This window comes from Nothoprocta perdicaria, unplaced genomic scaffold, assembly GCF_003342845.1.
Source record: "Nothoprocta perdicaria isolate Ctin4 unplaced genomic scaffold, notPer1 scaffold_14, whole genome shotgun sequence".
Classification (NCBI taxonomy): domain Eukaryota; kingdom Metazoa; phylum Chordata; class Aves; order Tinamiformes; family Tinamidae; genus Nothoprocta; species Nothoprocta perdicaria.
The window spans coordinates 2,407,610-2,423,726 of NW_020454538.1; the positions used below are offsets into that span (position 1 = coordinate 2,407,610).

A 16,117-nucleotide genomic window follows, 5' to 3' on the forward strand; every position below is an offset into this window, starting at 1 on the left:
CTGTGCAGCTGCAGCTCAGATGCAACACTGTCTGGTGAAGTAATAACTCCCCCCTTTCCTCAAATTATTGCAACATTGGTCAGCTATGACTTAAGTTATGCATCACCAAGGCTCTTTAATTACCCGCCTGTTCTCAGGCACATTCTTCCCAAGTTCCAAAACTTTTAAGAACACTTGAGGACATCAGAACACTTGCAGTAAGCTTGCAACAAATATCCTTAGACTTAAGCATTTGTTTTCACATAAGCCTCTCACAAACTGACTTAGAAGTGAATTTTAAATCACAAGAGATTTATTTTTAGAAACAATAAGGAGCCTTCAACACACATGAAAGGGAGGTCTCACTGAACTTCCCCTTCTCGTAATCCTGATCCTCAGCGCGCTATGCAGATATAGGACACATCTACATCACATGGTGTGACACTTCAAAACAAATCTTCTGTAGTATTAGCTCATAATATTTTGCACAGCAATAATTTTCAGGAAGTATACTCCTAGAAAATTTTAGACCACAATGTTTTAAGTCTTAAAGCATACATCCCCAGTGCTGGCAAATATGTAAAGAGAAGATAGGCAGAGAAAAGTGTCCAGCAGAACATGACAGGTCACTCTAAACAAATCTCCCCATTCTTCCCCACCTCCCGTCATTTCTTGAAAACTTGATTCAGCTTTTACTTAAAAGCCAAGCAATATTTTAGGTAAATATTTATCACTTAGGTAAATATTATCATTAAAGTTCAGCTTCCTTCAAAGACAATGCATTTCCAAACCACACTTTGTGCCTTTGATTAAAGGCACGTTAGCATCTTCCTAGGAAGATGCTAATGGCAGAGTTGCAACAGCCCCATCAGGCCTTGACAGTGTTGAATGAGCTTTAATGCACAAACTACTCTGCTTACCATGAAAATGGTTTTCAAAATAGGTCTCGCAGCAAAGAGTGATTAGCAGTGCCCAAATATTACAGTCTTATGTGCTGTTTAATGCAGCAGCAGATCTAAGAGGCTCTAGGTACAAGGCTCTATCTAGTCTTCTCCAGGCACACTACTTAATGGTTTATTTAGGCTTTTTTCAGCTTAGACCTGATTCTAAAACACTGTCTTTAAAGCTTGGAGAATGCAAGCAGCAAATCCAGCCAGGAGAGCAGAAGCTTCCAAGTTGTACATTCAGTTTAAAGAAACATGCATTAGAACACGAGCAGCTGAAAGGCAAATCCATGCATATTTCTGGAGCAGATTTATCAAGCTAATCTTAGCAGTGATTAACAGGGAAGAACAGGTAAGATCTGATTAACTGGCTAATGAACGGGCATTTTAAAGCAACACCCAGAACAGCATCTAGTCGCATCCAAAACAAAAATCTGTTACTAATCTGTCACTAAGCAAATCACTATTTATAGCTTGTCACCTAATTACCTATCCTGTAGTTCTCTCAAAAAAAGAAGTCTCTAATGAAGGGAATTCCTTAAGCTATAAGTTCTCAGTGGATTGTCTTAGAAAGCTACACAAGAAGCAAGCAAAGCAGAAGTAATCAAGCAAGCTCAGTGACCACCCCTACAGCAGATAACCCAGTTGAGCATTTCACTAGATTTTTCTCCAGTTCAATATTTCACTAGATTTTTCTCCTGTGCATGCCCATGTATAAGCCAACAACAACCTGCTACCCAAGATAAGATGCTTTAGCCAGAATCCCACTCCCCTAGCTTTTCTTCTGCACAATACATCAAATGGACAGACACCACAGTGCAACTTTTTTACTGCTGCTTCTGCAAAGTGTCTGCTTCCCACTACAGTATAGCAATATTAAGGGAACTACCCACACAACCCTCAAGTCTGGTACCTGCTGAAGGTAGGGAGGGCAGCAGAGGAGTAGCGGTTAGTTCCATGTTCTCAGTTTCACTTATAAACCAAACAAGTAGCTTCAGTTTTAAACCATAGCCAAGTTGCTCCCATTGACATCAGAGGCTTAAAATGTGAGATTCGGACTACTACATGCAAAGTGCAGACATGAATTAACTAGATTTGAACTGCAGTAACTTTAGAAGACATTACTGCACATTGCTCTTAGCTAACTCACTGGCATTAACTTTTCTTTGCTACCCAGCCTGCTCCCTTCCTTGTGCATTACTGCATTTTAAAAACAGGCCTTTTCTTGGCCTCTGCTTAAAGCATCTTTTCACTGCTCTTTGCACTTCATCAAGTAGGCTGGGCTGTAAATAAGCTGCTGTAGAGCATCGCTTTGACAAGGACAGGAAGCCCTGCTGTACTGCTGAACTGCCAGTATCAGAACCCAGGCAAAGCTGCACCAACTACAAATGAACGCGGCTTATCTAGAAGCCACCTTTCAGCAACAGCTCCTTTCACACACACCGAGCAAAGTAAAATCTCACCCGTGTCATTTTAAAAAAGTCTAACGATGGCCTGTTCCACCGCACGTCCTCCTCCCGTCTGCGCTTTAGCCGGCTTTTCTTCTCGTTGAGAACGCAAGGCTGCGAGCGGCACCGCAGCAAGCCCTGGCGCCGGCTCAGCTCGGGTGTGGAGGTGGGAGTGCTGTTGGCTGAAGGCAAGAGATTTCCCGTCTCCGTGATGTGCTCCTGGGAGAGGGAGAGGCGCCGCCTTGGGTTAAAGTCACAAGGCCCTCCGGAATTCCAGCGGGTGCTTGAGCTTGTGCTTCCCTCGCTACTGTCCACAAAGCCGCTGCTCGCCGAGGAAGGTCTGGGCACCGGCGACGTGTTGAAGCTGGTGACGGTGAAGACGTTATTTAAGGAGAGGACGTTTTGTGGCAGGCTGATGCTTGTGCTTCTCTGTAAGGTGGCGCTGCCGTGACTGTTGCAGCGCTGCAGGGTGGCGCTGCCGCCGCTATTGCATCGTCTCTTGGACACGGGAGTCCAGACTTTGGAGCTGCCGGGTTTCCACGGGGAGCGGCAGCGAGCCAGCTCGTCCGGCTCCGACAGGGACCTGCAGTGGCGTTTGGTGGGCGGCGCCAAGGGCTGCCCCGAATTCTCGTTGAGGTTTAACTCACTTATCCATCCCGACACCATGGACGGACTGGAGGATTCCTGCTGCCACTGCAGGCTGCCATTGCTGGCGGGGCCTGTGCTGAAGGGGCACACGGGGAACGGGTACGCGGAGCTCCTCGTCGCGTCCGTCGGGAGCGGGCAACCGCCATTTAAAGCTTTCCAAGGACTGTCTTCTAAGAAAGAAGAGAAAGACAGAGTTGAAAGATGGCAGAGAAAGACAGTTTGTTTTAAACCTACTTTAAAGTTAAACCACAAGTCAAAGAAGTTTACAAGTGTTAGCCATGAACACTCAGCTCTTACAGTTTCGCAACACAACCACAGATTTCTTTTTAAGGAGACTTCTAAAAACACAAGGACTGAAGCACTGCAGGAGCCAGCCCAGTCCAGGTGTTCCAGGATACATTTCAACACTTTGTGAATGCTTTTTCCTATGCATTAAAAGATTATAGCACTGTGTTCTGAGTGAGCGGTAGGAATGGCCGCTTCTCTAGAGAACACCATATATCATGATTAAAACCAGTAAGGCTGAATAGCTGGAGGTACAACAAAAGTGGATTAACAAGTATTGTGAGAACCTAGAGATAAATACATGGGCAAAGCACGCTCTTTACAGACTGCTGTCCTTTTGACTATCAGGCTTATTTAGAACACTCTACTAGAGAAACTGAAGTTTTAAAGAGAAAGGTATTCATATTCTACAGCACGTAAAGCTTTAAATTAGAAGCAATTTAAGAGTTATTTCAGACTGGAGATTGTTTTCATGTTTGCTCATACTCACACACTGAAAAATCCTAATTTAGAGTGCAAAATAAAGTGAATAAACCATGTTGGAAGATCTTAAAGGGTGGCTGAATTCAAACACCTCCCATAGTGCACAAATTACGTGAAGCAGCAATACCAGGTAAGAAAAAAAAAAAAAAGCCTGCCAGCCAAGCCTCAGTCCTTTGTGAAGCTTTTCTTTGAGAACATTTTTGCACAGTTTACAGCTGTTCCTCCACATTACACAATAAAATGCAAGAGGAACTACAAGAGACTTTGGATTTGCAAATTGTAAAGCAGCATAACTATTGGCCAGCTAGCAGCGCTTCATGCCTGGTTAGGAGAAATTTGCTAATTTAAACCCATTAGCCAAATAAGTTTGTTATCTTAGTCTTAAGGGAAAGATTGGAAACAAGTTTTGCCTAAGTATAGCTGAAGAAACTAGAAAATGCTGTAATATTTTCTTATAGTTGACTGCATAGGCATAGGAGTTTGAGAACAATCAACAAATTACACATTTGCTGAGTAGCTTCAAAAGTCAAACCCAATAGCTGTACATGCTCCATGGCCAGCAAAGTATGTCATGGATTATCCTGTTTATTTGGATCTTATTTAAAGAACACCCTATTGTCTCAAAATCATTTAACTGTGCAGACAGCTGGCCTATTCAAACAACATGTTTTATTAGAATTCCTCTGTCCTTCCTCCTCCATTCTTTCAGATGGGTATAACCACATACTGTGCTTTGCCTTAAGCACGTAAGCTCTTCAAGGCAGGGACCATCCATAATTCAGTGCAAGTAAAAAACCCACACAATAGGATCCAGATACTGTCTGATACTTATCTTCTGTCAGAAGAGATACTTGGGCTAACTGGATTTTTAAAAATCCACAGAAAGTTTTCTCTGAGGTTGCTGGAATGAGTTTCAAACTCTCATAAACTCAGGTATTTTTACACAAGTGGTACAATTATTCATGTTATCAAAAATGGTATTAAAAATGGCATCTTTTTGTGCACATTACGAATCAGGATTCGCATTTTAAAATGAATCCTATTGAGCAAATAAGAATCTACTATGCAGACTTTGTTGTAGCTTTATCCAAAGTTTTAAATATATCCAGTAATAAAATGGTACAAAAGCCTCTCTTAAGCATCAATAAGTGGCATTCTTACTTTGCCAAATAGAATTTATTTTTATTCCAAGAGAACGAAGTAAAAAGCTTACACGCTTGTGTCAAAACACTGGACTTCAGTTAAGGATTTGCATCATGCAGCCCATTCTATTTGGCAAAGCATAAAAAAAAGGTGTTTAAAGAGGTTAGAGTTGTCTGCTAGGAGACGTTAGCAAAAGGACGTTTAGCATAAAAACAGCAATTGCTGTGCATCTGTACACCACGGGCAAAACCCGAACAAAAAACATTACAAGGCCTTTTGCTATGCAAAGCAGATCACAAGTACAAAACTAACAACCAGCTATTCCCAGTATTGTTCAAAGACCAGCTTAAACCAGCAGGCTCTACAAGAGCAAGCTCCATCCCCCTCACCTTATTTACAGAAGAAAGGCTCCTTGCTATACCAATTACCTCCCTAAAATGCTCTAAGGTTTCTGAGGAACTTACCGTTGATTTCGAAAGGGAACAAGCTGCCACTTTTGTTCAACTTCTCAGATGAGTACTGAAATCAGAGGGGAAAAAAAGTTTTAACTGGGTGAAAGACTGGCAAGTGTGCACCTCAAGGAATATGCACGCAGTTTCCAGCTTCCCTGTACACGTATAACAACCTCTTTAAAGGACTGGGTTTTGCTGAGTATCTTCAAGATGCTTCTAAATAGTTGGTTTTTAAAAATGCTTAGACTTCAGAGGTTTTATTTAACATGTTTTTTGTTGCATCACTACATATTGAAGTGTTTCAAGAATTGCAATAGCCCCAAAAAGAATTAAGGAAAATAATTCAGTCAATGAAATGGCTTTCATCCAATTCTCATTTTAGTGGAGAGGAAATTCAAATCTGACAATTGGGTTTCGTACTTTAAATTTACCAGAAAAAAAGAACAGAATACTTTACAGTAATAGCCAGAAATAGCTTTAACTGAATTATTCAAATTGTTGGGGGCCCCATTCAGAACAGTCACAAGCCAGCTTGATTAGTCCTTTATATTTTTAAATTCAGTACAATAAAACATTTTTCAAGAACAAAAGCCATAAACCAAACTTCCTACCCAAGAAATTCTCATCTGCAAAAGATGACAGTTCTAGAAGTTACACTGGTTTATCAGTTATGTCACATCAGCAAGAAACAATGTAAAGGTCATACTTAGAAAAAGGTAAATTTTAAAGGCCTACATGTATTTAAGATTAAACCTGGTCAGCAGCTCCTGCATATTAAACAGTTGCAAGCAAAATGTTTTCCGTTCTATTAACTAATATATGGAGGGAAAAAAAATGTTCAAAAGACATTCTCAAACTGTATAGATTTATCACGTAAAGACTACAATTTGTTTTTAAGTCTTCTATAATTCCTTCACAGATGTAAGGCCCTGGCAGAGCCCAAGGACTGCTTTTTATTCCCCATCACCACCTCAGAATGAGGAAAGAATATACCGAATACTCCCAACTTGATTTCTGTGCGGCGCCAACAAAAGGTAGCGCTGTACATAGTCTTCCTTTCCAGATGAAAGTTCACTTTTTAAACAAACATCCTTGGCCTATAAAGCTTTTCTATTGTGCTACATGGGAACACAGAGTGCAAGTAGTAACTTTAAATCTTTGAACCCCACACCTGAGACAAGTGCCAGTCTATGGGAGTGCTCCCTTGGTCTGTTTGTCTGGGGATGGGGAAGGAGGAGGCTGAGGAAAGGACAGGACAGCAATCAGATTTTTATCTCGTTTCTTATCACAGTCTGTATGCTAGAGACCAGCCATTGCTATGGGTTATGCTTTGTTTGCAACTGTCGATGCATTTATAGCTTCGTTAAGAAAGCTGTTTTCTTAAGTAAACAGCAGAAACACGAAGTTTTAAACAGGGCTACCAGACTGTAAATCCCATGGGCGTTACAAGATTTGAGATACGAAACCTGACCACAGGAGTAGGAACGGACACGGTTATTAGCTTGCCTTTTGTAACTGCAATAGGTAGTTAAATAGTGTAACTGTATTAATAAAGCTAATATTGAGAGCTTCCTCAAACAAGCTCGTCAGGTACCCCATGAACACAATATATTGCACATTGGAGGTAGAAAAGCAATAGGGAAATTCAGCTTTCCCTTATGGAAAAGCAGATTCCGAGATTAAAGAGCCTCGGCAGGTTATTCGATGGATCCTCTCCCCACAGTTTATTCCAAAATTAAGGACTAGTTAAGAAAAATTTCTGGAACAGAACAGCATATCAGAAAGTTTTAAAGCTTGAACTACACCGAAAAGGACATAGAAAAGGACAGCAAGAATGACCTAAAAACTCTCAGCCTTGGTTAAAGACTATTCACACAGGTTGAGAGGTTTTAAAAGTAACAAGATCTTGCAAGCAATCCCAAATGGCTCCCATTAAATGAATGCCTAAACGTCTGTAAAGAGGACCTGATAAATGGTCCATTTAGTTTAAAGTCTCTTTAAAGAGAGTCATTTGATTACATGTATTCTAACCATATGTTAAAAAAGCCTCAAGTGGAGACTAAATGATCAGATCTTTAACAGGGACAAGTTAAAGGCAGCATTTTTAAGGGGGTTGGTGGGGGACAACATGCATTGATATCTCATCAGTGCTGCACACAACAGCTTCCATGTTCACCCTCCTGTCCATAGAGCCACATCAGACCAGCTTCTAAGGCAGCCAGAGCTATCCAAAAAGTAGTCAGAATGATGTGTAGAACAAGAACAACAATTTGCTCTCATAAGCAATCAGACGTTTCACTGAAACATGTCAAACTACAAACAAATGCTAATAACTCTCGGGCAACAGAGGCCAAAAGCCTTGGTAATAGGAGTGCCATATATAAAACAACATCTAGGAGAGAAAGGTGCATGACTTCCAGTAAGAGCCTGGAAGAAAATAAGGGAAGAATCCCTGCATTGTATCTACTTGGCTTTCCAAAACTGAAACTAAAAGCGCTTGGAAGCATTATGTGATAACATATTCTAACGATATCTAAAAGTCCAAAGTTGAGTAGGATCTATTAAGCTGTAAACTGTTTGAGGGGTTATCTTTATACAGAGCACAGCAGAGGTCTCATATGGGCAGTTGAATATTCCTGTGAACAGGTGCTGAACTCAGTTTATCAGCTGTCCTGCACTGGCTTGACACCACCTGCCCCATTCATTCCCTGCTGCAGCAAGGTCTACCTGAAGCTTCTGGAATTAAGAACCCTTTGTTTTAAGTTTGTTTGTCTTCTCAAGTATGAGAGTTCACAAAGCAATTGCAAAGAACCTTAATAGGGAAGTCTGTTCCCCTCTGTGTGATGGAAAGCTTCACAGCAGTTTCTACCAGCTACTGCTTTATGAAGAGATTTAGATCTAGACCTCATATATAAAGCTTACTAGAAAGAAAACACATTCTAAAATAGTTGAGACACTGCAGTATAAAACCACCATTTACATGTAAGTTGGGTATTTACTTAGGCTGGAAAGTGGTTCTGTATTTGTGCTCCTTCAGAAGTAAGATCTTGTCTGCATTTGGAGAGATTACGCTCAAAAGGAATTAGATTGTGAAATGACCTTTGAGACAGAGCTGCAAGTTTCATCTGGACAAATTATTCACTCAAAAGGGCACCCAGTCTTGAACTAGGCAAGTGGCAGCAGATGTCATCTCAATTATTAAACATTTCAACACAAACCAGCTGAATTAAAAGTTACACTCAGAGGATTTAAGAGTTTCTTCCTGCCACAGATGCTTCAGGAGACACTCAAATTTCCTTTTTAACACCACAGCTTTGGGTCTTGCATCTTGTTCCCTTACGCTTCACAAAGTACTTCTAGCTTGCACAACACCACCCCAACCTCAGCCCAATATAAAGGGAAGAGTTGAACACAGACCTACTGAATCTTACTTGAGCAAAGAGAGATCAAGTGTTTAACCTAGACAAAAACTTGGGACACTGTATTGTAAAGTCCCCCTATTTTTGCAGGAAGAATCCCAATTGCTTGGGTGTTTTTTCCTAAGCTGGATGCAGTGCAAGACCATGCAACATCACTGAGCACACACTGGGGATACATGGTACACGGGTTACCAAAAATCAACATTTAACATAGCAGTAGGAAAAACTATATCTAGGATTGTGATATACTCAAACAATACATAAACATACTTGGTCATCATACAAATGAAAGATTACATGTATGAAGGATACAACACTACATATAAGCATATGTATACAAAAAATAAAGGCTTTGTGGTAGGTAAATGACCTTGAAGAGCTAATATATATCTTTTTATAACCCTCATTTATGAGCCAGGTTACATTCCCTTTGCCCTGCCAGCTGAATGCAAACAGGTTTGGTTCTTCAGACAGGCAGATATACAGTAAAAGCAAGTTCTTACATACTGAGAATGAACTAATAAAAACAGTGCACAATTAGAAGATAATTCTTTCATCTGCCCCCTCCAAATTACTGAGGAGTATCAGTCCAAGCAATGATTAACCTTAGATCAGCTATCTGCAGAAACTAACAATTGCTTAGAAATTTCCCCCCATTAAGTAATTTTCCCATCAATTCCATCAAGAGAAAAAAAATAAACAGCAGAAATTACTTTTTAGAGAGATCTGTGGCAAAAATAAATGATGAGTTCAAGTAGAAGAGAAAAGACTTTTTGAAATGCTTGTTCCACATGGCTAGAAAGGCTCACAAGGAAGTAAATCCTTCATCAAGGATATTTTCACATTAACCAAATTGACTGACTTGAAATGGCATTCACAGGAGAGTAATCAAACTTAGAAGTCCAAAAGATATTCTTTTCCTTAATCAACTTCTGGCAGGACAAGTCTGGAGAAAGCAACTTCTCCAGTGTTCATGATTAAGAAAAAAACCTGAAGTCTCCTTCAGATTTTAGGGAATTCTAAAAGGTGTTTGAGAGCACCACAACCAAATGTTTGAAAGAATTGAGTGGGCTCCTACATTCTAAGGCACCAGTCTAGCTTCGGTCTCTAGGTACACTCCAAATAAACATATGCATTATCACTTCCCTTCCTTTTCCACAACTGTATTATCTGCATGTGCAAGCACTTGTGCAACTGCACTGTGAAAGGGATCCTGAAACTGATAAAGGTTAACATTAACTCAGGAAAGAGGTTGGTCTCAATCTTGGATTAGTTCATAAGATGATTGACCGCATGGTCCTACAGAACTTTGTCTCACTGATAGCCTAGAGTTTCACTTGCAGATTGAGTATTTTCATTTACAACTGTAATTAAAGTCAATAAAATTAGGCTAGCAAAGAAATACAGGCTGAGGCTTCTCAAAATGGGCAGTCAAAGTTAAGGAGGCTCTTGCATCTTGGTTTACTCCGAAGCAGAAATAATCTTGCTCACTTCATATTGCTCACTTCACAAGTAAGGTGTGAAGAGCTGCGCAATAGGAAAAGCAAAATAGATTCCACAGTTAGGGTCTAAATAGCACTTGTGAATCGGGTCACAACCACAGATTAAACCAGCAGGAAACAGTAAATATTACGAAACTCTTCAGAGCACCAGCCTACTCACACTGATGAGCAAAGACCTACGGGCATCAACACGTTGGTAATCAGAAACCTGACTTTCCGTTCAGCTGAACATATTTAACATAAGATCTGTGCTGGTTTTGTACACTGCTAAAAATTGCCTACATTATGATCACTTTTTAAAAAAATAAATATTGTAAGTCATCAAGCAGCCTGTGTAAGTGAAGAAGTTTCCCCTCTTACTAGTATATTTTTCTGGTCAGGAATTAGGAACCCTGAGAAGTTTCAAGAAAATATTGGGGATCAAAATGAATTACCTCTCACGAAGTGAACAAACTTTCCACTACTTAAAATGAAGCTCTGTACATTTTAAGATAATTAAGGTATGAAAGAAACACCACAGATAGCAGGACCACCCACGGAAGTTTCATTTTTCCCTTCAGAAGCCCTTACCCACCTTGCAAAAGTCATCCTAATCTCAATGGCTTAATTCTGGCTCATCTACATTCTCAAATTTGATGTGTATTTCTGCCTTCTTAAACCACTTTGCATTTCACATTCATATATTATTTTGGCACATCCTTACCAGATTAATATTGTATGTTTTACACGTCAGATCATCCAAGCTCTGGTTCTGCAGCTTTTCTGTTATTAGTGTTACCATGGTAGTTGTTCCTTTTCCACTGCTCACACTGAAGTGTTGGAGGCTCTTCGGTGTCTTGTTTCAATACTCTGGAGCCATTGCTGTTTTGGTTTCAAGATTTATGCTTCCATCTCATCGCCAAAGTTTATTTCCAAATGCTGTCAATGTATCATGTCTGCTTTTCTGTAAAATTGAGGCAGAAAAAGAAAGTTAGAAACATTCTTTATATTTTATTTATATTCTTTATACAATCACAGTTGCAGTGCTGTAATAACTGGTCCACTCTTGCATATCCCTTTGTGCAAACACACCACTCAGAACATGACCAGGGCTGCTTAGCATTTCAGATTGCAGGTTTTCTTTCATTAAAGGAGATTCCTAGTGAAATTTCCTTGGTCCCAACTTTTTAAAAGGAGTTGAGAATCATATTTATGCAGTAAAGATGCCCTACTAAAGTAAAGCTTTCCCATAATTAGGCTAATTCTACCTAGGAACTTTATCCAAGGCAAAGATGCAATTTTCCCCTCATTTAAAAAATACTAACTAAAAAACCCCTTTAGCTAGATGAACTAAAACAACCTAAGCAGCAAGCAAATACTTACTAAACTGTTCTCTATTGTTAACACTATTTGCCATTCTTGAAGAGATTCTACCCTTTTGTTTTGTCATTACATCTTTCTCAGAAGAGGAGTAGTAGGCAGCTATACACACTCTCCAAGTCTTGAACTACTTGCATCTAACTTACTGCAAAGGAAAACGTGGACTATAATTGCCACCTGTCAGCAAACATCTCATTTTAACCTTTAAGCAGGACAAATCAACAGACATGTAAAAACATCACTAACAAAGGCTTAAACGCCCGTACTCCAGAAGCAGCCATTTAAGTGAAACGCAGGGAACTTGCTGCTTCTTTCTGTTCTAAAGACCCTCTGTAAAAGGGGAATTTTCTCCCCTTTTGTGGAGGGAGCAAAACTTAACCACTGCAGTATTAGTCCTTACTGCCTGCTGAAACTCAGAAACTAACTGCCCACTAACATACATATGAAACCCCACATAGTGTTAGCCGCTTAGTTTTAGCGCAACAAGTTCTCTTCCTTATTTTCCTACACTCCAAATAAGTCCTCAGTTCTCAGAACCAAATGGCCATTCTCCACATGCAAAACGGCATTAGTATTAGGGGCAATTTCTTCATACCACCTTCAAAAATACTCTAGTTCACAGGCTTTGTCATCTGTTCATACTGACTAGTGGTGAGAATTAGCTATTTCAGTTTATAACTTAAATTGGTCAAGTTTGAGCAGTGACTGCACCTACCTTTATAGAATAAAAAGCAAAACAAAGACATATCCTGACATCTGAGGTCTAACAAAACAATGAGATCCTGCAGAAAACATTTCGGATGCAAGAGTTTGTTTTCATGTAATAGGATTTAAAAGTCTACAGTAAAAGAGGAACAGCAAGAATAATCACCAAAATGAGAGTTGTAAAATACTGCTTTCTACACACTGCTACTAAATTAGCTGCAGTAGCAAAACATCACTTGGGTCATGACCCAAGTTAAACCCATCTGAAAATAAGATACTAATAGTATTAATGACAATGTCAGATTATCTTCTAAACCTGTTGCTTCCAAGTACATCCTGAAATATGATTTCATATGCTAACCCTACACCACTTCACCTTCAGGGATGTCTTTTAGATAACAGCCTCTAGTAGCTCTGGTGCCAAGAGAATCGTATCTTGTGCCCACTGTTGTCCTCATTCTGGTGTATAAGTTCATTGCTACAAGGCAAGAAGCTCACAAATGGTCATTTACCTTATAAAGCCTCCAGATGCTCAGGTAACCTTGCTTATCTGCCCGTTTCTATTCAAGATATTACATATACCAATGGCACGGAGCTGAAAATATACTGAAACTGAGCAACTAACTTGGTAGAGACTTCTGTTTTACGGTTTAAGATTTCTGTGACAGAGACTGCTATCAATACTGGTGAACTTTTCAGTTGTTTCTTGACTTCCTTTTCTGCATAGGAGGGATGGAAAATCAAATTCCTGTTTCTTGGTTAAGAAACGATAAGCAAATCCAATAAAACTATAAGAGGGGGAAGATTAGATCTGCAAACAGACTATTATAACAGTTATAATTTGCCTAGTAGCACTGAAAAAAAATGAAGTCGGAATCATACAAATAAGGAGAAAGAAGAGACAAGGACACTAGTCTTAATGAAGCATTCAGCTGTATGGAAGGGAGAGAGAGACTTCAAAAAAAGAGAGTAACATGGCACTTTTAAAATCAAGTTGGTACATGTGATGATCATCGTACTGCACGCTACTAAAAACTGAAAATACTACTTAGATTTGCAGCCATTCTGGCCTTGCCAGATAGTGTGTAATCCAGTCTCTTCTGGAGTACAGTAGAAGAGATTCCAAACGCTTTCTCAGTTCAGAAACTTATGTTTCCCAATGATATTTTTTCTTGTTTCTAATACAAGATCTCCCCTATCAAGAAAGGGTTTCTTTGACTGTATATATCTAAGGGTTCCATGGGTCAGAGCCTGTACTGCAATGAAAAAGCCACGTTGGCTCGACAAGCTTTTATACCAGGCCACTACTGCTTATCCGATGAGGAAATTCCATTTTTCTCTACAGGCACAAAGTCTAAAGCAGGAGTTTTAGCTCAGATCAGAAGCATGCTTTGGACATGAACCTCCTCCTCATCCTTCCTTAATATGCTTTAGTTTATATCATGGATCAGCCTCATCCAAAAGGAATCTATCCTGGAATAAAACCAGGATGTGCTCTCAAGCCACCATTAGGTGTCCAGCACCCTGCTCTCAACTCACACTGGTCTGCAGCAAGTCCTCGTGATCACAGCACGCACACGCTGCAGGCACCAGTGCTGTTCCTCTCTGCAAATCTGTTCCTACTGGGCCACATCTCCTGCTAACAACGACATAATGAATGATGTTTAAAAGGAAACAGATTCAAATATTATAACCAGATTTGGATAAATTAAAGTTATTTTAGGCTGCAGTTTGATAGGTCTCAGCTGCCATCACTCTGCCATGCTCAACTGCCAACACACATGGCTGTTTTCTTCTCTGGCTGTTTGCTGCCCATTGCGGTACGCCAGCACAAGTGCTTGTGCTACTACACAAAGAGTTAGATCAAGGAATTTTTCTAGCTGGAAAAATAACACTTCCTTTTGTCTTCCACGAAGGTTGCTTTCCAGCTGGATCAGCTCCCCAGGCTGGAGCGCCATGAGGAAATGAGCACAAATGCTTATGCAAGCACACGCTGGGAGGCTGGGGCTGCTGACCAAAGTCCCTCTCCAACGATGGCTTCAAAAAGAAGAAAGCCACACAAGAAAACTCTTTGACATGAGCGTCCCTCACACAGTGCCAAGCAGATTCTCCTATAATTAGGAATTAGATCTTCCATTCCAAAGCAAGATTGAAGCTTTTTGTTCCTATTATCCCCTTTCAGCTCATGCTCCTTTGCCTGGTCACACTGCTACAAGCTCCCAGGGATTTGTGGTCCCCCCTGCAGCCCCAGCACAATATCCCCAAGGCAGGAAAGCTCAGGTCACTCCAATGCACTCATTTTTACTCTCCATGGAATTGCTTATCTTTGGTGATAATGCTGTTATCTTAAAACCTCACTAATATATTAACATACTGTGAAATCTCACAAGCTTTTGGGCCTCGGCACCACCTAACTGCAAATTTCATGCAAGACAAATATTCTTTCCAATAGCTTCCACTACTGCCATTTGTGTGCAAAATAGCCATATGGGGAGCAGGCTTTCTGCGTTGGGTACTTTGTTCCACCAAGTTCTCAAGAGTTAGTTAAAGGCAACCAACTCCATCCTTGCTTTCTTTACAACCTGTAGGAGTTCCCCAGGGATACGCACACATCTTGGCTGTCACCAAGACTCTACTGGTGTTAGCAGCAGAGCCAGGCACACGAGCTCAAAGAGCAAGGCTCTCCCTATCTTCAGGGAATAACAACAAAGCCTTAAAAGAAAAGCTGGATGAGGCTCTGGACTATCTTTCATCACATCATCCATTATGGAGCTCAACTATGTTAAAAAAGGGAGCAAGCTGAGCTATCCAAGATTAACCTGCTGAACAAGAGTGACCTTAGTCTCTCCTGTGTTCTGCTAGAGACCTCATCTTATGAGGATCCCATTAAGTCTGGGGGTGTTGAGGAAGTTATTTTTAGTTGCAGTTAGGTTAAAAGTTAATTTAAAATAGTAATATAAATGGAATACGTAAGAAAGCCCTGACATGCAATGGCAAGCCAAAGCCAACACGTCTCCCAGACTGAGAAGGAGCTGAGGGCATCAGTATCACCATTATTTCTGACTTAAAAGTTTTATTATGTGACACAAATATTCTGAAATCTGAAGGAAGTTTAGATTTACTATTCCATCTGTATAGTACTACTAAAGAAATGAGGTTTTATTTCTCATCATTACAAACAGTAACAATTTCTGCTAAAACACAGAAATAAACTCATGCCAAATTCAGTACCTTATCAGTGATGTTACTGGTTACTTACTGGAGGGGGTTACTACCCAAAATATGGAAAACTCCCATCAACTAAAGGATAGCAGGCAGTAATCCAACTTAACTTTCAGAAGGATGAAGAATTCTGATGAATATGAAGCCAATTCAAAAATCTCTCCCTGGCTCTACAAGAAGGCAGCAGCCAGAATCCTTTCCAGCCCACTCTTCCTCCCCTACATACTGCAGGACAAAATGTTCCATCAACAGTTCATCTCCCTGGGAAGAAAATTTACATTTGTTTTGAACACTTCTGAATTTCTTATGTTTCTGGAAGTTCCATCTTGCATAAAGAGGGAAAGATCACAAGACTTCAAATGATTTCCTCGTAAGATGGATGTGAAGAGTTTCTTGACAACACCAGCTCATGTGGTTCTGCCTTGTGTTACCTAGTAGTAACAAGTAGGCCCTTTTTCCCTTCAGATTATTTCCTACTCTTCACTTAAAAGACATGACTGAACACAAGCACAGAACCCATTTCACCAT

At 40.3% G+C, this 16,117-nt stretch overlaps 1 protein-coding gene across 3 annotated transcripts in view; it reads right to left on the minus strand.

Moving 5' to 3' along the window:
- Positions 1-431: 431 nt before the first annotated feature.
- FAM53A (family with sequence similarity 53 member A) overlaps positions 432-16,117 on the minus strand; it is a 31,606-nt gene continuing 15,920 nt past the window's right edge. For 2 of the 3 annotated variants that reach the window (XM_026034176.1, XM_026034177.1), the window contains exons 2-4: positions 11,007-11,246; positions 5,395-5,449; positions 432-3,189 (exon numbers count right to left, since the gene is read on the minus strand). In XM_026034176.1, the coding sequence (XP_025889961.1) occupies positions 2,357-3,189; positions 5,395-5,449; positions 11,007-11,084 (966 nt within the window). In that variant the 5' untranslated portion in view covers positions 11,085-11,246 and the 3' untranslated portion in view covers positions 432-2,356. The remainder of the gene's footprint in view (positions 3,190-5,394; positions 5,450-11,006; positions 11,247-16,117) is intronic. The other variant, XM_026034178.1, reaches the window with a different exon arrangement.